At 40.6% G+C, this 27,680-nt stretch overlaps 1 protein-coding gene across 1 annotated transcript in view; it reads right to left on the reverse strand.

Annotated features, from left to right (window-relative positions):
- Nucleotides 1-2,346: 2,346 nt before the first annotated feature.
- LOC137527392 (repetin-like) overlaps nt 2,347-27,680 on the reverse strand; it is a 43,396-nt gene continuing 18,062 nt past the window's right edge. Inside the window, exon 2 of the mRNA XM_068247905.1 lies at nt 2,347-3,960. Coding sequence (XP_068104006.1) covers nt 2,347-3,960 — 1,614 coding nt within the window. The remainder of the gene's footprint in view (nt 3,961-27,680) is intronic.

The raw sequence follows: 27,680 nt of genomic DNA on the forward strand, positions 1-27,680 counted from the left end.
ATAGTTGACCCCAACAATTTTTTAAAGTGTTTTTAATGTCAATGTCCAGTGCCTGTATACCGGAAGGTGCTATTAGGAAGTAAGTGCATTCTATTTCCGAATGACACGTTATCCATTGTCACGGCCACATCTCTACAAGGAAGGAAGCGAGGAGGAGTAAGCTATAAGGAGAAGAGTGCTTACTTCTGAATGACACCTTCCGGTACACTGTACAGGCACTGAGCATGGGCACACATAAAGTTTACATTTATATCTGACACTAACTATTCTTGTACCTAGCAATAGGTACAAGGGTTTACAATTGGCAGTCCCAACCCTTTATATACTGCTAATATAATCATTCTTGCCCTGCTGCACTCTCTTACCTATTTGAAGAGGCTGATCATGATTCTTGCCCTGCTGCTCTCTCTTAGCTATTTGATGGGGCTGATCATCATTCTTTCCCTGCTGCACTCTCTTAGCTATTTGATGGGGCTGATCATCATTCTTTCCCTGCTGCACTCTCTTAGCTATCTGATGGGGCTGATCATGATCCTTACCCTGCTGCACTCTCTTAGCTATTTGATGAGGCTGATCATGATTCTTGCCCTGCTGCACTACCTTAGCTATTTGATGGGGCTGATCATCATTCTTGCCCTGTTGCACTCTCTTAGCTATTTGATGAGGCTCATCATCATTCTTGCCCTGCTGCACTCTCTTAGCTTTTTGATGGGGCTGATCATGATTCCTGCCCTGCTGCACTCTTTTAGCTATTTGATGGGGCTGATCATGATCTTTACCCTGCTGCACTCTCTTAGCTATTTGATGGGGCTGATCATGATCTTTACCCTGCTGCACTCTCTTAGCTATTTGATGGGGCTGATCATGATTCTTGCCCTGCTGCACTCTCTTAGCTATTTGATGGGGCTGATCATGATTCTTGCCCTGCTGCACTCTCTTAGCTATCTGATGGGGCTGATCATGATCCTTACCCTGCTGCACTCTCTTAGCTATTTGATGGGGCTGATCATGATTCTTGCCCTGCTGCACTACCTTAGCTATTTGATGGGGCTGATCATCATTCTTGCCCTGCTGCACTCTCTTAGCTATTTGATGGGCCTGATCATGATTTTTGCCCTGCTGCACTCTCTTAGCTATTTGATGGGGCTGATCATGATTCTTTCCCTGCTGCGCTCTCTTAGCTATCTGATGGGGCTGATCATGATCCTTACCCTGCTGCACTCTCTTAGCTATTTGATGGGGCTGATCATGATTCTTGCCCTGCTGCACTCTCTTAGCTATTTGATAGGGCTGATCATCATTATTACCCTGCTGCACTCTCTTAGCTATTTGATGAGGCTGATCATCATTCTTGCCCTGCTGCACTCTCTTAGCTATTTGATGGGGCTGATCATGATCCTTACCCTGCTGCACTCTCTTAGCTATTTGATGAGGCTGATCATGATTCCTGCCCGGCTGCACTCTCTTAGCTATTTGATGGGGCTGATCATGATTCTTGCCCTGCTGCACTCTCTTAGCTATTTGATAGGGCTGATCATGATCCTTACCCTGTTGCACTCTCTTAGCTATTTGATGGGGCTGATCATGATTCTTGCCCTGCTGCACTACCTTAGCTATTTGATGGGGCTGATCATCATTCTTGCTCTGCTGCACTCTCTTAGCTTTTTGATGAGGCTGATCATGATTCCTGCCCTGCTGCACTCTCTTAGCTATTTGATGGGGCTGATCATGATTCTTGCCCTGCTGCACTCCCTTAGCTATTTGATGGGGCTAATCATGATTCTTTCCCTGCTGCACTCTCTTAGCTATCTGATGGGGCTGATCATGATCCTTACCCTGCTGCACTCTCTTAGCTATTTGATGGGGCTGATCATGATTCTTGCCCTGCTGCACTCTCTTAGCTATTTGATGGGGCTGATCATGATTCTTGCCCTGCTGCACTCTCTTAGCTATTTGATAGGGCTGATCATCATTATTACCCTGCTGCACTCTCTTAGCTATTTGATGAGGCTGATCATCATTCTTGCCCTGCTGCACTCTCTTAGCTATTTGATGGGGCTGATCATGATCCTTACCCTGCTGCACTCTCTTAGCTATTTGATGAGGCTGATCATGATTCCTGCCCTGCTGCACTCTCTTAGCTATTTGATGGGGCTGATCATGATTCCTGCCCTGCTGCACTCTCTTACCTATTTGATGCGGCTGATCATGATTCTTGCCCTGCTGCACTCTCTTAGCTATTTGATAGGGCTGATCATCATTATTACCCTGCTGCACTCTCTTAGCTATTTGATGAGGCTGATCATGATTCTTGCCCTGCTGCACTACCTTAGCTATTTGATGGGGCTAATCATCATTCTTGCCCTGCTGCACTCTCTTAGCTATTTGATGAGGCTGATCATGATTCCTGCCCTGCTGCACTCTCTTAGCTATTTGATGGGGCTGATCATGATTCTTGCCCAGCTGCACTCTCTTAGCTATTTGATGAGGCTGATCATCATTCTTGCCCTGCTGCACTACCTTAGCTATTTGATGGGGATGATCATGATTCCTGCCCTGCTGCACTCTCTTAGCTATTTGATGAGGCTGATCATGATCCTTAACCTGCTGCACTCTCTTAGCTATTTGATGAGGCTGATCATGATTCCTGCCCGGCTGCACTCTCTTAGCTATTTGATGGGGCTGATCATGATTCTTGCCCTGCTGCACTCTCTGAGCTATTTGATGAGGCTGATCATCATTCTTGCCCTGCTGCACTACCTTAGCTATTTGATGGGGCTGATCATCATTATTACCCTGCTGCGCTCTCTTAGCTATTGGATGAGGCTGATCATGATTCTTGCCCTGCTGCACTCTCTTAGCTATTTGATGGGGCTGATCATGATTCTTGCCCTGCTGCACTCTCTTAGCTATTTGATGGGGCTGATCATCATTCTTGCCCTGCTGCACTCTCTTAGCTATTTGATGAGTCTGATCATGATTCTCGCCCTGCTGCACTACCTTAGCTATTTGATGGGGCTGATCATGATTCTTGCCCTGTTGCACTCTCTTAGCTATTTGATGAGGCTGATCATGATTCCTGCCCTGCTGCACTCTCTTAGCTTTTTGATGGGGCTGATCATGATTCTTGCCCTGCTGCACTCTCTTAGCTATTTGATGAGGCTGATCATCATTCTTGCCCTGCTGCACTACCTTAGCTATTTGATGGGGATGATCATGATTCCTGCCCTGCTGCACTCTCTTAGCTATTTGATGAGGCTGATCATCATTCTTGCCCTGCTGCACTCTCTTAGCTATTTGATGAGGCTGATCATCATTCTTGCCCTGCTGCACTCTCTTAGCTATTTGATGGGGCCGATCATGATTCTTGCCCTGCTGCACTCTCTTAGCTATTTGATGAGGCTGATCATCATTCTTGCCCTGCTGCACTCTCTTAGCTATTTGATGAGGCTGATCATCATTCTTGCCCTGCTGCACTCTCTTAGCTATTTGATGAGGCTGATCATGATTCTTACCCTGCTGCACTCTCTTAGCTATTTGATGGGGCTGATCATGATTCTTGCCCTGCTGCACTCTCTTAGCTATTTGATGGGGCTGATCATGATTCTTGCCCTGCTGCACTCTCTTAGCTATTTGATGGGGCTGATCATGATTCTTACCCTGCTGCACTCTCTTAGCTATTTGATGAGGCTGATCATGATCCTTACCCTGCTGCACTCTCTTAGCTATTTGATGGGGCTGATCATGATTCTTGCCCTGCTGCACTCTCTTAGCTATTTGATGGGGCTGATCATGATTCTTGCCCTGCTGCACTCTCTTAGCTATTTGATGGGGCTGATCATGATTCTTACCCTGCTGCACTCTCTTAGCTATTTGTTGAGGCTGATCATGATTCTTACCCTGCTGCACTCTCTTAGCTATTTGATGAGGCTGATCATCAATCTTGCCCTGCTGCACTTTCTAAAGGCCCCTACACACCGCACAATTTTCCTGGTGATTTTTCTGATGACCGGCGATTTTTTGAGCAACGAGCGGTCGTTTCTATGATCTCGCAATGTGGGTACAGGCGCACAATCATGCAAATGACATTTAGCATTGCACAATGATAATGACTCACAGCAGATCGGATCTTTAAGATCCTAGATGACTCGCAAAGTAACGTGTTTGTTTGACTCCCCATTCAAGCCCATCAGGCAATCTCGTGTAGCAGTGAGGGATGTTGCCCACAGGAAGATGGATTGGGAAGCTCTTGTCATTGGAGGACGTCTCTGGATCCTTCTTCCTGCATCGCTGCGGTGAGTATGTAGCTTTAGCTATTTGACAGTGTGATGCTGCCTCTTGTATTAACAATCTTTTGGACACAGGAATTATCCTCCCATGATTCCTTGTCGTGATTGTTAGCAGATAATGCCACACTGACAATGCATTTATAAATAGAATACAGTACAATATTTATAAACAGAATACAGTACCTTAAAAACAAATGTAAAAAATGCTAAAAAATATTGGTACACAGATTACTGATTTATTCGGTTATGTCTTACTGACTCGTCAGATAGTAACTTGCACTGCACAAAAAACATAAACCAGAGTGTGGGGAGGGAGAACTGTTGTTCCTATGTTCTGTATACAAGCACAATTTACATTTTGTCTTTCAAACTTATTGTCACGTCTTGCAACGAGATGACCACCCATTCAAAAGATCCCAACTTGTTGAGGCAAATGTGACAAATGTATAAACTTTGTTTATGTGAAAATCTAATAAAATTTGTTTAAAAAAACATTGACTGTTTTTTGACTCAGGGGGTTAAACAAAACAATTGGATAATGTTTTATCCAGAGCCCCAATCAGATTCTGATATCACCTTTCTATTATTTACTTGTAGCAGCAACAAATTATTTTATTTTGCTGGCAAGTATAGTAACTGCCATTGCTTCTCTTCCAGTTGTATGAATGTCCTGATGATTCCACCCTTTTCTGGTTTAAAAATTCATGCATGATTTTAGGGGACGTCCTTAAAGTCACAGGTCATCTCATTACATTGACAGCAAAGATTTAGGTTGATGTAATCAGTCTTAGATTGTATATACAAGAATAATAAAAAACTCAGTTTGTTATGGAAATATATCAGCAGACAGTGGTAAGGAATGTCACAGTGTATGGAAAACTAATATGCGGAATGTGAAGTGTGAAGTTATTTGAAAAAAGGCTGTCCAGTGATCAGTTGGTAATGATACCAGGAAGCAAATGACAATACCAAAATCCCTGTGAATTTGTGAAGGACATAGGAACTTATATGGCAGTGAAAAGTCTCAAATTGGCCTCAATTCACTAAGCATTGCATTCAGTAATGCTGGAAACAGCTGATTTTACCAATCAGCTTCCCAAATTCCAATTTACTCAAGCTATTACCACACTGAAAATTAGAATTACTGACTTGTGCGGTAATTGCCTCAAGAAATGTTAAGAAATTGCATTTCACAAAGATTTACACATTCTGTAAATCGGGCAAAAGTGTTTGGTATTTTTCTCCAGCTCTTAACTCACTCCATGCTCTTTCCATGCAGTAACCTTGACAGCCAGCCAATAATGAAAGCCAGGCAGCCAATAGGGAAAGCCACACAGCCTGGCTTCTCACCCTGATTTGGTCCGACACCCTGGAAGGCGGGACTTCACTGTAGCAGAGCAGGGGAAAGAATCTTGTTATGAGTCTTTTCTGGATCCCTCTAGAGATGTGAATATCTGTATACTGTTATACAGAAGAACTCACCCTGGTGGCTTCAGTACATCTAAAGGGATGTTGGGGATGCACTGGACAGAAAACCCCGCATCATGCACGCAGCTTCCTGCTTCACCACTAACCTGTTCCACAGCTGGTAAGAGACACTCACCAAAAAGTGTAAAATACCAAATGCAGTATTTCACCAAACTAAATGATTTTACCGAACTGCTTTTAGTGAACTGAGGCCACTTTGGCTAATTTTGCATTCTTTTTTCATGCACTTCCAAAATTAAAAGGAATTTTTTTTTTGATAGGTGCGTGGTGAAATGTACATTGCTGGTCATAGTAGAAATGAATTGGTCAAATTGAAAGGATATTTGACAATTAGATAGGATATCCTTATTTCTTTGTATGTTAAACAGCAGCTACAGTGGGATGTGAAAGTTTGGGCAACCTTGTTAATTGTTATGATTTTCCTGTATAAATCGTTGGTTTTTACAATAAAAAATGTCAGTTAAATATATCGTATAGAAGACACACACATATTTGAGAAGTGAAATGAAGTTAATTAGATTTGCAGAAAGTGTGCAATAATTGTTTAAATAAAATTAGGTAGGTGCATAAATGTGGGCACTGTTGTCATTTTATTGATTCCAAAAACCTTTAGAACTAATTATTGGAACTCAAATTGGCTTGGAAAGCTCAGTGACCCCTGACTTACATACACAGGTGAATCCAATTATGAGAAAGAGTATTTAAGGGGGTCAGGTAACGATTGTGGAATTATCTCCGTGGTCAGCGCACGACCTGCGCGCCGACACCACGGAAATCCTCCACAAATGTTTGGATAAGAGAACCCAGCTAAGGTGCGGATGCACCCGTAGAGAGGAATTCCAACCGGCAGATGGAGCCTCTGCACAGCCACAGATATCAGATAAGGATTGTACGTAATGGGGCAATACGGAGCAGGATAGTTTCTCTCGAGGGAGAGAGCACAGAGACAGAATGTATGTATGTCTACCAATCTAGTCGCCGCCCGGCGACGGTCGACATACAACAGCGAAAACCAAAGTGTGAACGCAATCGCAAGAGTGGTGATTGCCAACAGGGACACAAGACAGAGTAAAGGTTAAACACAGGAGCAGAGTGAAAGGCACAGCATATCGTACAATGAGAATGTCAACGAAAATAACAAATGCAATACCTAAACGTGGTCACCGCGCGTTAGGCGCAACAGTGACAAGCGCGTTTACGGCGCGGTCTCCACACGATAAGGGCAACAGAGACGCACGCCACCCTGACTAACAAATGAACACAAATGAACAAATAACAGGAACTCTTGCTAAACGGCTGCCTTACCTCAGGCAATCACAAGCGTTTGCTTCAGACAGACGAACGGAAAACAGAAATAGGTCAGATAAGATCCACCGCTCTTCCGCCAGAGCGAGTGCGATCCGGGTTCAGGGACAGGACAGGAAGGATCCACTGCTCTTTCCGCCAGAGCGAGTGTGAACCAAGAACAGAAACAGAGCTAGCAGGATCCACTGCTCTTTTCCACGAGAGCAAGTGTGAACCAAGTAGAGAAACAGTGCTAGCAGGATCCACTGCTCTTTTCCACCAGAGCAAGTGTGATTCAATTGCAGCAACAGAGCTAGCAGGATCCACTGCTCTTTTCCACCAGAGCAAGTGTGATCCAAGTACAGAAACAGGGCTAGCAGGATCCACTGCTCTTTTCCACCAGAGCAAGTGTGATCCCAGTACAGAAACAGAGCTAGCACGATCCACTGCTCTTTTCCACCAGAGCAAGTGTGATCCGAGTACAGGAACAGGCCTAGCAGGATCCACTGCTCTTTCCGCCAGAGTGAGTGCGAGTCACACGGCAAGACAGACAGAAGGAGTAAGCAGTAGCAACCGCTGCTCTGACTAGCACCCCTAAGGCAGAACACAGAAGGAAGCACTGCCACTACCACTAGGGCAAATGCAATCCAGACAGATGGAGCAGCCAGTAGCAACCGCAGCTCTGGCCTACACTCCCAGACAGAAAAAATGATTCCCTGTCGACCGCCGCTGGCGACAAGGCAATCGAGACAGAGAGGGAGAACAAGGCAGTACAAATAATACGACCTGACTGCACTAGAGGGATGCCTAGTGCAGTTCCCGGGAATACTCTAAGGTAATCTTTAGCAAACAATAGCAAGGCTGACACTCCAGGAGTGTTTTAGCAGTAACAAACCATCATGACCAGCAAAGGATCCTGGAAGAACATGGTATTTATACTGCAAGCCTTCAAAGGAGGCGGCTAGGCAATTTGCATGACAAGTGTATGCAAATTCCTCAGTGACAGAGCAAGTCTGAAACTTGCAAAGTAAAGACAGGTCTCTTTTCCAGAGACCTGCAGCCCTCAGACTTAAGGAATGGTCAAACAGCTGTCTGCCTGTGCAGACAGCTGAGCGGATCATTACAGGTCAATTGTAAGTTTCTCTCCTCTTTTAATTTTCTCTGAATAGTAGCAACATGGGGGTCTCAAAACAACTATCAAAGGACCTGAAGACAAAGATTATTCACCATCATTTGGCGCACTTTAAACAAGGAGATGCTGTATGAGTGATGCGAGAGTGATGCAGAGGAAGCATTTTCTCCACCCACAGCACAAACTGAGCTGCTTGAGGTATGGTAAAGCACATTTGGACAAGCCAGCTTCATTTTGGAATAAGGTGCTGTGGACTGATGATTTATTTGAGCGTAACAAGTGGCATTATGCATGGAGGAAAAACAACACAGCATTCCAAGAAAAACACCTGCTACTTACAGTAAAATATGGTGGTGGTTCCATCATGCTGTGGGGCTGTGTGGCCAGTGCAGGGAATTGGAATCTTGTAAAGTTGAGGGACACATGGATTCCACTCAGTAATATTAAATTCTGGAGACCAATGTCCAAGATTCAGTGATAGAGCTGAAGCTGCACCAGGGCTGGATCTTTCAACAAGACAACGACTTTAAACACTGCTCAAAATCCACTATGGCATTCATGCAGAGGAACAAGTACAATGTTCTAGAATGGCCATCTCAGTCCCCAGACATAAATATAATTGAAAATCTGTGGTGTGGGTTAAAGAGCGCTGTCCATGCTCAGAAGCCATCAAACCTTAATAAACTAGAAATGTTTTGTAAGGAGGAATGGTCCAAAATACCTTCAACCAGAATCCAGACTCTCATTGGAACCTACAGAAAGCGTTTAGAGGCTGTAATTTGTGCAAAAAGAGGATCTACTAAATATTGATTTTATTTATTTTTTGTGGTGCCCAAATGTATGCACCTGCCTAATTTTGTTTAAACAGTTATTGCACACTTTCTGTAAATCCAATAAACTACATTTCACTTCTCAAATATCACTGTGTGTGTCTCCTATATGATATATTTAACTGATATTTTTTATCGTAACAACTAATGATTTATAAAGGAAAATCATCACGATTAACAAGGTTGCCCCAACTTTCGCATCCCACTGTATTAGTTGTAAGTGTGGGACATCCTAATGCATGCTCTGCAGAGATTCCCAGTGTTAGTTCGAAAATTCTGAAATACCCCACAGAGTCCTATAGATTTCGAGCAGAAATTAATCCTGCCACTTCCACATTTATTTTATTCTGCCCACTAAAATACAAAACCACCTCTGATGTTGATCCTCTCTTTTCCAACATTCCTTACTGCAGTCTTAAAGTGACCCAGAAAGAATAAAAAAAAAAAGAGTTTCACTTACATGGGGCTTCTCCCAGCTTTCTGCAGCCGCCGTGTCCCGCTCTGGTACACAACGATCCTCCGCTCGCCCGTTGCAGCTCAGTTTCTCTTTGTTCAGTCGCTGGCCCTGGCCATGCGAGTAGATATTTTATGCGCTTGTACAGGATGCTCCCGACCACAGGAGCGTGAATGAGGATGTGCGCAGCCAGGGCTGCGAAGGTGCAGTGGGCGTCAACTTGTATGTCAGTGGTGAAGAAACTGTGGCAGGGAACTGGAGGATCTTTGAGTACTGGCACGGGACAGGATGGCTGCAGGGGGTTGGGAGAAGCCCCAGGTGGGTGAATCACTTTTTAAAATACGTATTTCAGCTTTGTTTTAAAGCCCATACCCACGACACGGTTTTACCGACAACTTTTCTGACGACCGGCGATTATTTGAGCAATGAGCGGTCATTTCCACACTCTTGTGAAGTGGGTACAGGCATACATTCACACAACGTATAATGACGTGCGCTGACATCATGGCAGATCGGATCTTTAAGACTCCTGATGACTCAGTGCAAAGTACCGCGATAACTTGACTTCCAGTTCGTGCCTGTCGTTTGCCGTTGTGTAACATCGCATGATGTTGCAAGCAGGAAGAGGAGTCGCTGAACGTTAAGGGGGCATGGTCAATGGGATGTTGCTGGACCCATCGGGTGGTGGGTATTCAGCTTCAAAGGATACGTGAGGCTAACATAAAGTATTGCAGTCAGCCCATTTCCTGAAGTCACCCCATCTCCTGCTGTTTCCTCTGTAGTGGCTAGAGACCTGGTCTGGTTGACGGTTTGTGCGGATGCACGCATGCATGGATATGCAATTGACTTTTTCTCCTAAGTTACCTCCTAGGAGATAATTTTCATCTCTTTAAAATAACTTTAAATTGAAAAAGTACCCAAAAGTAGGTGAAAAAGTACTGACAAAATTATTTTGAGTATTTTCTTACTTGCTGTTGGCTTGAAAGGCATTTTATGACAAGTTGTAAAAATTTCACCTAGAACACCCCGGAGAAAAAGTGAATTGCATATGGACCCTTCTCCTGAGTTTTCACTCCTTACCAATATAATGCCCTGTAAGCCACTAGCAAGGAAGAAAATACTAAGGATAATTTTAACAGTACTTTTTCTCCTACTTTTTGGTACTTTTTCAATTACAGAGTGCTGAAAAGTTATTTTTACACAGGATATAAAAAAGTATCTCCTAAAAGGGCCCATGCAGTCTCTGTTCACATTACCCCAATAAAAAAATTGCCGATACGTAACTATTTTGGGATTTTTCTTAGATGCTTTTTTTAGATATTTTTCCAGATGTCATGGTAAATATTTGGCGTTTACAGCTGTCATATTAACCTTTGTCAGTTACGTCGGTGGTGTGACACACGCAAGTTGTTTTGGAAATCTGTAACTGTGACATTTACGTAAGGATCACTGGTAAGCAATGAGAGAAATGTTGGTATATATCTATAGGTAGCTACTTACAGACAGGACTGGGCTTGGAGGATTAAGAAAACAGTCTGACACCTGTTGGAATGAAGGAAGTCTTGTAGTGCTTAGTCACAGGAAGTATGCATCTTTATGGTAAATGCTGGGAAACCTTGTTACATAATTCACTATCTCAGCATTTAAATATGTGATCAGTTATTAAAATAGTTCACAGTAAAAACACCCATGTTCAGGCGAATTCCCTGTGGTAAGTACTGTGAGAAATCATATCACTCCTGCTATGAAGGAATGGGGCTGATAGAGTCGTTTTCAGACTAGAGCTTGCTTAGTTCAAAAAATAGAAGAGAGATCATTGATCAAGAAGAGAGATCAAGAATGGATTAATACTCGCCGATGTAATATGTTCATATTGCTTGATCCACAATCAGCCTGCACATCATCATCTTTACTGCTGGCAGACATGAAAAATAACAGACAGCATCAACTGTTATCATCTATAACCACACCCACTAACAATGTGATAGGCTAAAAGGTTGATTTTTTTTAAAGCTATACATATGCACAGAGGGAAATCCTGGTTGCTTGACATTTGGAAACAGCCCTTTTTTACCACTATGCAACGAGGTTCACAGACAGGAAACTGTCAGGACCATAGTCCTGACATCACACTGTGGAAGGGGTTTCACCACAATATCAGTCATACAGAACCCCTGATGATCTATTTAAGAAACGGTAAGATTTCTCATGGGATAGGGGCTATCAGCTACTGATTGGAATGAGGTTCAATCCTTGGTTACAATTCCTTTTTAATTATTTTATCAAATTCACCTATGTTTTTTTGTTTTTTTTTAAAGTGAAAAATTTGATCTTGCTATATAAAAAAAGGAATTCTCTCAGGGTCAGCTTCAGACATTGCAATGTTTTTATGCTATTTAATGTATACTGTACAGGTAGTCCCCGGTTAACGAACGAGATAGGCACTGTAGGTTCGTTCTTAACCTGAATCTGTTCTTAAGTTGGAACAATGAGCTATCTCTGTCCCCTGTACCTCCTCTGTGCCCCCTGTGCCTCCATTGTCCCCCTCTGTGTCACCTCTACCCTCTGTGCCTGCTTATACAAGTTTAAAAGCCATTTTTTCTTAAATTTTTTAAAATCGATTTTCTCAAAAACTACAAGTCCAATTTGAGAAAAAAATGGGGGCTTGTTCCCATGGAAACACTGAATCCATGCCGTTCGTGTCGCTGGGTCATTTGTAAGTCGGACGTTCATAAGTCAGGGACGGGACTACCTGTACTGTATTACCAGGATGCTTTGAATCAGGATGATACCATTTATTGGCTAACTAAAAGAGTCAATGAGTAAGCCTTTGACCTAATAGTAGGTGTTTTTCAAACTCTATTCCTGATGTAGAGACTACTGTACATACTATATTACATATTATTACTTTGTTTATTGTTCCCACACAAACGCTAGACACCACTATGACTTCCTAATAGAAAATATGTAAAGTGAGCTGTAATCACGTAGTCATATTGGTAATTTACATTACCGATATTTTACTATGAACTACCCGACACCGACACCCATTCTAACTTGAAACCTTCCCTCATACATAGTTACATAGTTATTTTGGTTGAAAAAAGACATACGTCCATCGAGTTCAACCAGTACAAAGTACAACATCAGCCTGCTTCCTCACATATCCCTGTTGATCTAGAGGAAGGCGAAAAAACCCTTACAAGGCATGGTCCAATTAGCCCCAAAAGGGAAAAATTCCTTCCCGACTCCAGATGGCAATCAGATAAAATTCCTGGATCAACATCATTTGGCATTACCTAGTAATTGTAGCCATGGATGTCTTTCAACGCAAGGAAAGCATCTAAGCCCCCTTTAAATGCAGGTATAGCGTTTGCCATAACGACTTCCTGTGGCAATGCATTCCACATCTTAATCACTCTTACTGTAAAGAACCCTTTCCTAAATAAATGGCTAAACCGTTTTTCCTTCATGCGCAGATCATGTCCTCTAGTCCTTTGAGAAGGCCTAGGGACAAAAAGCTCATCCGCCAAGATATTATATTGCCCTCTGATGTATTTATACATGTTAATTAGATCTCCTCTAAGGCGTCTTTTCTCTAGACTAAATAAACCCAGTTTATCTAACCTTTCTTGGTAAGTGAGACCTTCCATCTCACGTATCAATTTTGTTGCTCGTCTCTGCACCTGCTCTAAAACTGCAATATCTTTTTTGTAATGTGGTGCCCAGAACTGAATTCCATATTCCAGATGAGGCCTTACTAGAGAGTTAAACAGGGGCAATACTATGCTAGCATCTCGACTTTTTATTTCACTTTTAATGCATGGCATTGAGTATGATTATTTAACTTGTTGTCGATGAGTACTCCTAAGTCCTTCTCCAAGTGTGATGTCCCCAACTGTATCCCATTTATTTTGTATGGTACTAGACCATTGGTATGACCAAAATGCATGACTTTACATTTTTCAACATTGAATTTCATCTGCCATTTATGTGCCCATATAGCCATCCTATCCAGATCCTGTTGCAATATGACACTATCTTCCTGAGAGTTGATGATTCTGCACAATTTTGTATCATCTGCAAAAATAGCAACATTGCTCACTACTGCATCTACTAGGTCATTAATAAATAAATTGAAGTGCACTGGACCCAGTACAGACCCCTGTGGGACCCCACTGCTAACAGTCTCCCATTTTGAGTACGATCCATTGACCACAACTCTTTGTTTTCTGTCCATTAGCCAGTTCCCTATCCATGCACACAGACTCTTCCCCAGTCCTTGCATCCTCAACTTTTGCACCAGATTTTTGTGGGGAACAGTGTCGAAGGCCTTTGCAAAGTCCAAGTATATCACATCTACAGCATTCCCAATATCCATATTAGCATTCACTACCTCATAAAAGCTGAGCATATTAGTCAAACACCTAAAAAGTACCTAAAAAGAATCCCCCACCTAACGCCTAACCCTAAACCACCAGTAAGTGCCTGAAATAAACCCCCATCTAATCCCCAACTCCTTCTCTAAGTGCCTAAAAAATACCACCTCCCCTAAAAATAGAGAGAGCAGTCTGGGCTGTGTGAGAGGTACAACTTCTTATTTCCTCCCTTGTGGACACAGCAGCCATGCAAAAACAGGAGCTGTTGTGATCACACTTGTTATAGGTAGGAGAGCTCATGGGAAAGTGTGTGTGTGTGTGTGTGCATGCGTGCGTGTGTGTGGTATTGGTGACCACACTAGTTATATGTTCCAAGAAGGCCAAAACGGGGTAAGAGGTGTGAACATTGGGGCACCCCATTAAAGATTTGCAGGTAGACCCTTGATTTGTAGTCATGCCCCGTCTCTGCTACAAATTACTTATGGAAGAAGATAGCAGTTTAAAGGTATTCCCACACAAACACAGGGAGAACATTGAAACTCCAAGCAGATAGTGTGCTGGCCCAGATTTGAACCAAGGCCTTAGTGATGCAAGGCAAGAGTGGTATACACTATGCCAACATGCCACAGTACAGAATAGCCTGTGAAGCACTGATGTGCAATGGTTTTTTTTATGAAAGCGGTTAGGCTGAAAATGAGTGCTGTAGTGATGTAACCTCCATGTGTTTCTGCTCTCCGGCAGTTATCCATGTTGTTGTAAACAAGTAGAATTAGTTTTCTGAATGACCATAGTCCACAAAATTCTAAAACCAAGTTACTACCCTCATGCAAGGGTAACATAAACAAACATGTGAAGCTAGAGGATTGTATAGACATTTAGGGCCATATACAATTCACTTTTTCACCTGAGTTTTCTCCTAGGTGATATTTTAAAACTTGTCAATAAAATCAGTTTTAAACCACCAGCAAGCAAGAAAATACTCAAAATAATTTTGCAAGTACCTTTTCATCTACTTTTTAGTACTTTTTCATTTGTAAAATGCTGAAAAGTTATTTTAAAAAGAAGTTGAAAAATTATCTCCTAGGAGAAAACTCAGGTGAAAAGGTGAATAGCGTATGGGCCTTAGGGTCAGATATCACATGAAAAATATAATATTTTGAATGTGGCAAAAGTATGTAAACCCCTTGGACTGTCAGTTCATTTGAAGGAGAAATTAGGTGTGCCAGCCAATTGAATATTTAACCACCTTAGCGGTATGGATGAGCTCAGCTCGTCTATTACCGCCAGAGGGTGCCGCTCAGGCCCTGCTGGGCCGATTTTGATCAAATAAAAAGCAGCACACGCAGCCGGCACTTTGCCAGCCACGTGTGCTGCCTGATCGCCGCGTGCAGCGGCGAAAGAGGGTCCCCCCAGCCGCCCGAGCCCTGCGCAGCCGGAACAAATAGTTCCGGCCAGCGCTAAGGGCTGGATCGGAGGCGGCTGACGTCAGGACGTCGGCTGACGTCCATGACGTCACTCCGCTCGTCGCCATGGCGACGAGGAAAGCCAAACAAGGAAGGCTGCTCATTGCAGCCTTCCTTGTTAATTCTGATCGCCGGAGGCGATCGGAATTATGCTCCAGGAGCGCCCTCTAGTGGGCTTTCATGCAGCCAACTTTCAGTTGGCTGCATGAAATAGTTTTTTTTTAATTTAAGAAAAACCCTCCCGCAGCCGCCCTAGCGATCTCAATTGAACGCCAGGGTGGTTAAGGGCTCTATTTTATTTGAATTGGTTCTCCAGCCAAAAATATGCAGACATGTTTTCATTTTCCATGTCATTTTGGATAACAGATATGAAATGTGTATTAAGTTGTCCCCAATTACCAGAACACCATCCCCATACACCTTCTGCCATGATGCGCTGCATGCACTGAAAAACTGAAACAATGTTATACGTGGGAAATGTTTATTTATTTATTTTTTTACTCCTATACCTCTTCCATATCAATTTCCATGGGCAATAAGTAAGAGAAGGTGGGAATGGGTATGGTATAGAAGAAGCTTCTGGGTAGAATTCACCTCACTTCAAAATGCTGTGCACCACTCAGAGGGCTGATACAGGAGGTGTAAATCAAATAACTGAACAGAGGACATAAGACAAAGGGTGTGGTAGAGCGGAGGTTACTGGGTAGTTATCTGCTTCTTCTTGATTGTTGAGTGATGCCCAGAGACCTGTCTCAACATTGTGCTCAGCTGGTTAGGGAGCAGGGTTAAGATGAGGGAAACAAGAATTCAGAAATCAGTTACTGCAGGTGTCTTCAGATACAGTTAGTACAGCCATTACTGCCACTTTTTGTTGCCACAGTCTTTTGGCAAGACACAGAAGTATTTGACCACCACCACAAGACCAGCAGAAGATGGATCAGGGACCCTACAACACCTGTCGAGCAATCGTTCCTCGATCCATCTTCTACCGCGGGAACACTCAACAGGTGTGACATGATCACGGTACTTTGCACTGCAGTCTACGGGTCGGGTGATTGCTCACAATGCGATCTGTCATGATGGTCGCAGTCACTGCACGTCGCAAAAAACATGTGAACAAGTCACAACAAAAATTGTTTGTGGGTACGGACTTTACGGCCATCAAAAGCATTGATTAATGATGCTTTTCGAGCTGAAAAAAGCTGCAAAACTATTTATTATTATTTTTTTATTCTATTTTTATTTATTAGAGTTTAGACTCCTTTAGTCCATTGTAATAAATCCTTGTTGAAGTAGTAAATTATTCCTTCCTCCATCTGCTTCCACTGGACAATTGTAACCAAGTCATGTGATACTGGTGACAATATCATTAAGCAACATTAAGAGGACAGAGATTGAGAATCATGAACCTAAATTGTAATAATATAAAGCCCTATTCTGGAGACCCACCACGGTAACAATCTCTCAGTCAGTAGATGTCTAATTTTTGTATGTTCTTCTTCATACATATTACTAATGGCCAAAATAGACCTTATGCAATTTACTATTTCTCCTGAGTTTTCTCCTAGGTAATAATTTCAGTATGTCACACCTTCTCATAAAATGTCCTTTTAAACCACCGGGAAGCAAGAAAATACACATAATAAGGTTAGTATTTTTTCACCTACTTTTTAGTACTTTTCCAATTGTAAGATGCTTAAAAGTTATTTTAAAGAGAATATGAAAATTATCTCCTAAGTGATAACTCAGGAGAAAAAGTTAATTGCATATAGGACCTTGCCCTTTAAACCAGCAGCAAGCAAGTAAATACACAGAATGATTTTTAATGTACGTTTCACCTACGTTTTGGTACCTTTTCAATTACAAAGTGCTGAAAGGTTACTTTAAGTTTAAGTTGAAAAATCATCTCCTAGGAGAAAACTCAAGATAAAAAAATGAATTGCATATAGGCCCATGTGGTTTTGATTGTATGTTATGACTTACAACTACCAGTGTATGGCATGCTTGTTCTTTGTATGCACCTGTGCACCATTTTATATGCAAATGCCAATAAAGTGATTTTTTAATGCTGTCTATTTTCTCCTGCTGTCTAATGGGTACCTATACAAATATTCACAACCCCCCCCCCCCCCCCAAAAAAAAGCCCCAATACCAAGCCTCCAAATTTAAAATAGGCATGTGGGGTGAGTTACACTCACTCCATTTTATTGGTGAATACTAAGTATTTTTTTTATTACACTGTTCAAGCTCCGATCGTGGCTAGCAGGCTGTTTGTAAACGAAAGGGGAAGGAAATCCCCATTGTTTACATGCGTACAGCGCTGCGGTCCCCGGCAGCGATGTACGAGATCGACGATCCCCGGCCTCTGATTGGCGAATGACTGCTTTCTGGCTTCCATGTGGAAGGGCAGTGCCATCTCTGCTATTCTATATTCACCAATATTTAAAGATACAGCAGGCCACATATAAATAGTACATTTTGTGTGTGAAGGGCCGGTAAAAAAGCCTCAGGGGGCCGCATTCGGCCCGCGGGCCTTAGTTTGAGGACAACTGCTTTAAAGTGTAAAGCATTTGCTATTAGAATGAACATTACATAGGAGAAAAGCCAATCCAGCTTCAGCAGACCAAAGTTCAACAGAGTTATAAAGCTATTTCCACATACCCTCAGTTGCAGGATAGAATTGCTCCCAATCCCACACAATGGTCAAAAATTTCAAACAAACGGAAATGGATCAAAAACAAAACAATCGGGAAAAAAAAAGATATCAGACAAGTTCCTATACTCATTATGAGTATATCTTTAATCGTAGGTAATTTACAAAGCATGTTTTTGATACAGGAAAAGCAAACGATTCCTTTTTTTCAATGGAAACCAAGTGAAAAATGTCTATTCTACAGACCGTTTTTTTTTAGGTTGTGCCATTCTAATGCCAATATTAAATTTAATTAAAAATATAAATATCTTTCAGACAAATGAACATCCACTTTAAAACCACACGCTCTGTCTTATGCCTTTGGATAGCCTGAATGACAGATTCTCTTTAACTCATCATCTGACAACAGTAATTTGACATGTCTCCTGCAGGTTAGCAGCACACTTCACACATTATCACAGCTTTTTTTTTTTTTTTTTGCAGGCTCATTAAATAATCCTGTTACAGTTGTTCTGTAAACAGCTAACAATCATGCATAGGATACCGCTAATCTGTCGTGTATTTAGCCAAACAAATCAATTAATATCTTAATGTGATAATCATTATTACTAGGCATTGCCTTTACAGGTCCAGTACCCTGGCAATATTAAAACGAAATAAAGAGAAAATAAGTCAACATACAAACAAAACTATTGTGAAGCCCTGGTAATCTCTTCCTTCTAATAACAAAAGCTCTCTCTTAGGGCAGCCAGCATCAGAATAGAAAGGACTAGCAGTGCACAAAACATGTACCTTACATGCTGAATGGAGGGGGTGTACTTCGCTTTTCACTTTCCAGCTCTTTGTGCTTATAATAGACCATTAGAAGGTTTAATTAATCCATTGTCATTGGAATATGCAAGGTCCATAAATAATGTTCAAGTGTCACAGACACAGACAAAATGAGGCACACACTGAGAATGTCAGCTTTAAACAAATATTGTACAAATATCAAAATAACGTAATAAGAAAATTAAAAAAATTGCTGCGTAAAATAATTAAAAATAGTTTATAACCATACAGTGCGCTAATATATTTTATCCTAATTTAATTACAAAATAAAAAATTAACAAATTTAAATCCTCTGCATACTGTAACTACAAAAAGGTTTTTTTTTTTTTTTTTGACATAGACATTTTTTTATGTGCCAAACATAATATCTACATTGAACTTTTTGAATGTTATTTTTTTTTTTTTATGTATTCTGTTCTTTATATTTTGAGTGCAAGCTAATAATAGCAACATCAGAAAGTGTGCAGTATAGGAAACACTAGAAATAATTGCACAGCTGATTATTCTGAAATAAAGAATTAACCTTCATAAAAAGAAAACTATAGAAAATATGAAAAATAATTAAGACAGAAAAATGGGATCTGTCAAAAAAAAAAAAGGCAAAATGTGTTAATATGCAAAAGGTGAGTGGGGGTTAAAGTGTTTTGGGAATTATATGGGAAGTGAGTAAATCAATCAGATGTAACATATTCCGAGCATGAATTGGAAAATAATATTATTTTTAATTAAATTAAGCAGTGTTCTGAATGCTTATAAGTATACATAGCTATAGTTTAATTATGTTGCAATGTTTATTTAAATGAGTATTAATTATATAAATAATTTAGCACATTATGATATGTATGCAAATATATAAGTCATTTTTTTACATGTAAATTTACTCAGCTTTGATAGTTGGTTTGTAGCAACCTCATGGATTTATGAATAGGAAAGGACACAGGTCACACATGCCTAGCGGAACTTATTTTATCAACATAAACGTATATATTTACTTTGCTGCAAAGGATGGGAGAGCAGTGACCATTATAACATTGGAGAATTTATCAAGATGTTGCTTCCTTTATAAGTAGAAAAAAGTATCATTTTATTTAAATAATTATGAAATTATACGTCCAACGAAGAAATATTATTTTCTGAAGTACTGCAATATACAGTAAGATTCTGGCACAAAAAAATGTTTAGATGCGCTGCCATCCGTTCATTAAATAAAGCAGCAAATTTATGCCAGATCTGTCTAGAGTCAAATAATAATAATGATATGACAAAATAACAAAAAATTCACTAGACATGCTGCCATACTTAATAACTTTGTAACCAAGATTATTTTTGCCTCAAAGTGACTTCTAGGTGGCTTTCTGAGAAAGTCTCAGGCTAGGTGCTCAGTAGGACACTGCGTTGTAAATTTGCAAAGCAACATTACAACGCAACGAAACAAAAAAAGTGGCAATGCACATTAATGCTGCATTACCGTCACATACAGTAGGTACAGTGAAGCATAAAGACAACGAAAAGTATGCTTTCCTGTTCCTGGTAACGTGTGCATTACGTTACACATTACAATGCAATGCTAACTTCGCACTGTGAAAGTCTATAACACAGCACTGCAACGTCCTACTGTGGACCTAGCCTAACAGAAATGAATTGATAGGCACAATAAATGTTCACTCAGTGATGCTGGTTACTGAACCACCTTTTCTTCCAACTAATCTAAGCATAAACCATATAGTTGTATCCTATATACAGCTAGACAACTCCACCCCTGACCTCCACCACCATTATTATTTCTCTCTGCTACTTATTCCCACAGACTGCAAGCTCAAGTAGCCAGGTTCTTCTCTCATATTCTATTGTGGTATTGCTGTATATCCTGACTGTCCCATTTATGTATATGTACCTTAAAGGGATACTGTACGGGGTCGGGGGAAAATGAGTTGAAGTCACCCGGGGCTTCTAATGGTCCCCCGCAGGCATCCTGTGCCCGTGCAGCCACTCATCGATGCTCTGGCCCCGCCTCCGGTTCACTTCTGGAATTTCAAACTTTAAAGTCTGAAAATCACTGCGCCTGCGTTGCCGTGTCCTCGCTCCCGCTGATGTCACCAGGAGTGCACGGTGCAGGCACAGACCATACTGGGCTCGCACAGTACGCGCCTGGTGACATCAGCGGGAGCGAGGACATGGCAACACAGGCGCAGTGGTTTTCAGACTTTAAAGTCTGAAATTCCATAAGTGAACCAGAGGCAGGGCCAGACCATTGGGGATGGCTGCGCGGGCACAGGATGTCTGTGGGGGACCATTAGAAGCCCCGGGTAACTTCAACTCATTTTCCCCCGACCCCCTTACAGTATTCCTTTAAGGTATGCCATATAAAGGTTTTGATCTGTATTGTCCATGCTTGTAAAATATTTACTTAAAGAGTAAATTTAACCCAGGATTGAACTTCATTCCGAACAGTAGCCGATACCTCCCCCCCCCCCCCCAAGAAATCTTTATCTTTCTCGAATAGATCATTAGGAACATCTGTGGGGCTGACATTGTGGTGAAACTCCTCCCACAGTGTGATGTCATAACCTTGGTCCTGATAGTTTGCTGTCTGTGAACCTCATTGCATTGTGGGAAATAATGACTGTATGCCAAGCAACTAATATCTCTCTCTGAGCATAGAACTCTCAGTAAATGACATTCTGTACAGATCACCTGGCAGAACTAAAGATGTCACCACCAGTTATTAATTTCCGATTGTAAATCAGGGAGAAGAAAGATTTTATAATTGGCAAACACTGACCAAATAATCAATAAATTATTATTGTAAAAAATAAGCAATTTTAATTAATTATGTTATTTTCATTACAGTTCATCTTTAAGTAAAGCACAGTGACAAATGCTGGAACTATATGAATCAATAATATTAATAATAATAATAATAAAACAAGTACTCATTTAAACTTTAAACTAAATTTCTGGAATGTCTTTAAGGGTGTGTGTGTGTATGCGTGTGTGTGTGTGTGTGTGTGTGTGTGTGTGTGTGTGCGTGCGTGCGTGCGTGTGTGTGTGTGTATGTGTATGTATGTGTGTTCCTGTGTGCATGTGTGTGTGTGTGTGTATGTATGTGTATGCATGTGTGTATGTATGTATGTGTGTGTATATATGTGTGTGTTTGTTTATGTATGTGTGTGTGTGCATGTATGTATGTGTGTGCGTGCATGTATGTATGTGTGTGCGTGTGTGTGTGTGTGTCTGTGTGCATGTGTGTGTGTGTGTGTGTGTATGTATGTATGTGTGTTCCTGTGTGCATGTGTGTGTGTGTGTATGTATGTGTGTGTGTGTTTATGTATGTGTGTGTGTGCATGTATGTATGTGTGTGTGTGCGTGTGCGTGTGTGTGTGTGTGTGTGTATGTATGTATGTGTGTGTGTGCGTGTGTGTGTTTATGTATGTATGTGTGTGTGTGCGTGTGTGTGTTTATGTATGTATGTGTGTGCGTGCATGTATGTATGTGTGTGCGTGTGTGTGTGTTTATGTGTGTGTGTGTATGTAAATACTATTTATAAAGAAGTGAAGACCAACAAAAAATGCAATTTTTTTCTCCCCACATTGTAAAATCTGATTACCACATTTTAAGCCATATTTATTTGGTCACTTATACAAATGTCACATTTTTTATGTTGGTGATAAGTGTCTAATTGGAAACTCCATTCACGTTACCATTTCTTCTTTGAAAAAGTAGTGGTACATGGTCCAGTGACTTACATTGCAGCCATTTCCCCTGTTGAAGTGTGCGCAAACTGGCAGAGTATTGGGAGCAAACATCCCTGCTCTGTATTGTTTCCTATAGCTTTCTCCATGTTAAAGTGGAGATTAGAGATTACCAATGAGGTTCTTCAACCAATTACTCCCAAAGTAACATTGGTGGTTGCAGATTTATAGTAGAAGAATACAAAAAGAGACAACTGCAATGAAGGAGACTAAATTGGAGTCTGGTAGAAAAGTAAGTATGGACAAAATTGGAAATACACAGTATTTTCTGGTAGCCAACATGCATTGGCCAATCACAAATAATGCTTTTAAGGACCAAATTAATTTAAGGATCAATCCGCTAAATATATTGGTTCTAAATAGATAGAGTGCTGTCCGGTCAGAAGACTCATTTTTTATTTATAAAGGTAAAAGACAGGGGCCCATATGCAATGCATATTTCACCTGAGTTTTCTCCTTGGTGATCATTTTTCATCTTCTCTTTAAAATAACTTTTCAGCATTGCACAATTAAAAAAAAAAAGTATCAAAAGTAGTAGTAAAAGTACTATCAAAATGATTTTGTGTACTTTCTTACTTGCTGGTGGTTTCAAGGGCAATTTATTGACAGGTGATACCTTCATATCTTATCAGTAAAATGCATTTTAAGCCACCAGCAAGCAAGAAAGTACTAAAAAAAATAATTTTGACAATACTGTTCACCTACTTTTTGGTACTATTTCAATTTTAGAATGCTTTGAAAGAGGAAATGAAAAATTATCTCCTATGAGAAAACTTAGGAGAAAACTTTAATTGAATAAGGACAGGAAACCTAAATCAGGCCAACTAGAATATGGATACTGGAAAGCAAGATATTCTGAAATAATAATACAGTTTAATGGATAAAACAGAGATCTCATATTTTCATTTCCAATTTCTGTTAAAATCTGCAAAAAAAAAAAAGTATGATCATTAAAGCTTATATAAGTATGGAGATGATATCTACAGTATTTTATCACATTTATAACTATGGAGATCTGAGCATTGCCAATGTTCATTATTAGGCCTATTGCAACCTTTACAAAAAAAAATTGTATGTGATCTGAAATAGCTCAGAGCTTTCAAACTCTTACTTCTATAAATGTTAACATGACATTTTGGCGTGCCTTGCTATAATTATTTCAGTAGTCCCCCATTCTTTTATTGCCTAACACAGCTGAATATCTGAATTATTGTTGGTCTACTAATTACTGTGTTTTACTCTTGCACAGCTTGGTGTGTTAATCCAATCCTTTAGTTTGTACAACTGTAATTATTAGTTTCTAGTTAAGACTCATACACTCTTTTGGGGGAAAAAAAATCCACTTTCTTTTGTCAGCATGCCTGCCTAAATGTAGACCCTCCTTGCAGCCCGAGCATAAGCAGCTCAGATCTGTGTGTTCCACAGGTTGAAATCTAAAATTTTGATTCTCCCTGGGAAGAGCATTATAAGCCAAAGAATAGCAGATTTTTGATCACATAGGGAGATGAACAAAAGGATGGCGAACAATTGCTCCCAGTAGGTAGAGGAAAAATGGAAAGAAGACTCCCACGATCCTTGCTCTATTGATTAGATTCATTCAGCTGGGCTAGTAGTTAGTGCTGACAGGCTTAGGGCCAATCACCATAGGGCTATTACGTTTAATTGTGAAGAGGGGTCTAGGTTCATGTAGAGACCAAATAAAGGAATCACTCGTTAACCTGGCCTTTCAGAACAGATGTGCTTTAATGCTGAGTACTGAAGGAATTCTTTTCAAATATGGTTCCTCATTTCATAAGTAAGAGGACCAAACAACTGAAAACCCATAGCAACTTCTGGAGGAGTCTGCTAGGAGTTTGTATAGTAAGTAAGTGCTTAAGAGTAGCAGGTCTTTTACTCGTGCTGAACACTTATCTTCCAGGACAGAAGAAGGCAGCTCCCAGTCACCTGGAACTGAACACATCCCTTACTGTTATCTTATCTACAATGGAATGAAATGCCCCTTTGGACTGTAAATATGACCTTTGTGATCTAGGAAATCCCTGCACTGCATGCTTTTCTATAACTCACACCCTTAGGTGCCCATACATCAGACGATGCATGAGCTAATTGACCAAGAGACAGATCTCTCTCTGATCGAATCTGATTGGAGATAGATCTGCTGCCTGCCCATATGAAATTTCTCAGGAATCGGCCAAGTCCGCCAGTGTCCGCCGCATCCACCGCCTCGCCGCTGTTCCCACAGTGTATAGATGTGCATGTATGTGTGCATTCATACATTACCTGTCCTGTGTCGTTGTGCCCATCTGTCTTCCTGAATGTACCGCTCTTCCGTTAGCCCTATGCATGCCGCCAGCGTGGCGCGTGTGTGATGTCACATACAATCTGGTGTACTATGCGGCGTCGGCGTGTATAGGGCTAACAGAAGAGCGTTGGATTCGGAAAACAGAAGGGCACCGCGACACCGTGTATATGGCCACCTTAACGTGCACAATTATGCATGCCGGCACACAAATACAGACTCGCATCTATGCACCCACACACGCCCACACATGTACATAAAAAATGAAATACACATCCATGAATGCATACACATATACACACACCTGTAAATTTGATAAAATGATTGGTTGTAAAGTGTTTTTTTTCTTTATTCAATTGAGAAATCTGATCAAATTTCATTTTATTATCAATGTAATCAGGAGTGGCTAAATTTTCTGATAATTTTTATGAAAATTTAATGATTTATTGATTTATAGACCCCAGCAATTGTTTTCAGAGTTTTTATTTGTTTTATTATTGGGGAAAAATGTACCACGTGTGTGATACATTGGTCAGATGTTTCAAAAGTTACAATCAGACAAATTGATTGCAATTCTTGAATTGAAAACCAAAAATTGTATAGTATGTGACCACCTTAGAACTAACTTTGCCAGAGTGAGGGGAAGTATAACTTTATCAGTATATATCAGTTTTTTTTTTTTTTTTTTTTTAATCTACATCAGTTAGCTGTATTATACAAAACTGTCATCATTTGAATACTTGCCCCCAAAAAGTAAAGGTTGCATCTGTTACCAGAGATGTAGTATGCTACATAATTACCATCATAAATAGACTTTCATTGTCTTTCCCTTCTATTAAAAACATTTCTCATTTTGGTTTAAACAGAATAACTTGCAGAAAAAACAAACTGTTGTGATCAGGAAAGAGTCATCAGTATAATTATATCTCAATAATGCATTGTAATAAATACATTTGTGACAACGTACCACATCTGCTCCCAGTGCCACATTTGGAAATCGCTTTATTACTTAAGCATGGGAGTCTGGTAGAGATTGTTATGGTAGGAAACAGTAGTAAAACAATTACAAGTATATTGCTTGCAATGCTACCCACATCTCTCGGTTGCCTGTTCCTTATTTGCAGTTTGGTTCTCTTTTCTTTCTTTTTTGTAGTTTTGCCTGTGCTTATATCATATAGTGCAGAATTTCTGCAGGACCCCAAAGAGTGCCTAAAAATATGGATTTCAGTATATCTATATTGTGTGGATGAATCTAAAGCAACAATGGTGTCAGGTAGGGTTCGGCGAGATGATCTGAGTAGATCTCTCGATGATGCATCAGCGAGGATAGGGAACGTTGTAAACTCACAACATTCTCAGTAGAGGTGGTCCCTCAGAGGAGCTTACAATAAATTCTCCATTGCTATGATCTAAATCTGGATACTCATCCTTAACTACTGTTGCCCACAGGTGGTGTCCTGAATGAAATTTAAAGTAATCGATTCCATTGATTGGATGAGATTGGGTGCAAGTTCCCTTCCCGTTAGTGAACATGATCAATCATTTCTAACCAAAAGCATTTATTGGATCGGTCAGTCAATGTTTTTGGAAGTTGGACCGTTGGTGGCCACCTTTAGAGTGACAGGGTATAAGATATTTCCATTCTGTATAAATGATGTATGTAAGTAAGATGGTATAATTATGTCACAGCGCCAGTGGTCAGCAGGTATGGGTACAGAATAGGATTCTCTAATAAGGAGTTAATCAAAGGAACGAAGGAAGAGACAGGTTCTGTTTTCTAGCTAAGTAGATTGTCATTATTCATCCTCATTGCACAATCACTATAGCACTGCGATGGATTGCAAATCTGGCCCTGCAAAGCATTTCTCAGCTTCTTTGCTAAGGTAGCCTAAAAGGAAGTATTTCAGATTTCCTAAAAGGCATACTAAAAATTACTGATAAAAAGTTGGATACTGATACAAACAAAATTGGGTATTTTCCATTCATTCTCATCTAAGGTGATGTGTGGAATTGTGTGGTTTGCAGTGGATTTCCTGTCCTATACATGAGGGTTGCAAAAAGGCTAATTTACATAGCTTGCATTTTTTTGACAGCGAACTCTCATGCCTCAGGACTTGTCTCGGTTTTCATAACTGCCAACCTGGCTACCAGGTATTTTGACTTCTTCTTTTAAAAGCGGCTTAGCTGACATGGAATCCACAAAAGAGATACTAGGGGCAAGGCAGGTTTAGTTTCAAAGGTCAATTAAAGGGGAACAAACTAAACTGACAGTAGCACAGGATGTGTTAAGTCTTTGGTGACATTTTCTAGGAGACACTTGTGACTTAGAAGCTCATTCATAACGTGCTATCATGACAGCATATTTGAACTCACAAAAAAAGTATTAAAATTATACTTACAATGTTTATATGCATGACTTTAGAATACAGACAGTTCAGCTCAGTGCTAGCATTTACTATATATCTTATGAACCTTAAACTTTGTTTGATCATGCTGAATTTACAAGAGCTTGTTCACATCATTATCATAATAAAAGCTTGCACACTTCTAACATTCAAGTACTTATCTGCTTCGCATACCTGGAAGGTGTGTAAACCTTAAAATGTTAGTGTACTTTTACTTAAGTGCACTTAATAGATCTTAAAATGGAGGAATAAGTCATTTGTAATGCTGTAGTGAACTTATAGTATAGAATTTGCAGGATCTTAGATTTCAGTGCTGGTGGGGTTAAAAAATTAAGCACAGTCTGTACCAGGCAGAACTCCTAATAGTAGTGTATATTTGCATCACAAGCCACTCATCATCCTCATGGCTTTATGCTGTCTG

The sequence above is a fragment of the Hyperolius riggenbachi genome, chromosome 8, assembly GCF_040937935.1.
Source record: "Hyperolius riggenbachi isolate aHypRig1 chromosome 8, aHypRig1.pri, whole genome shotgun sequence".
Classification (NCBI taxonomy): Eukaryota; Metazoa; Chordata; class Amphibia; order Anura; family Hyperoliidae; genus Hyperolius; species Hyperolius riggenbachi.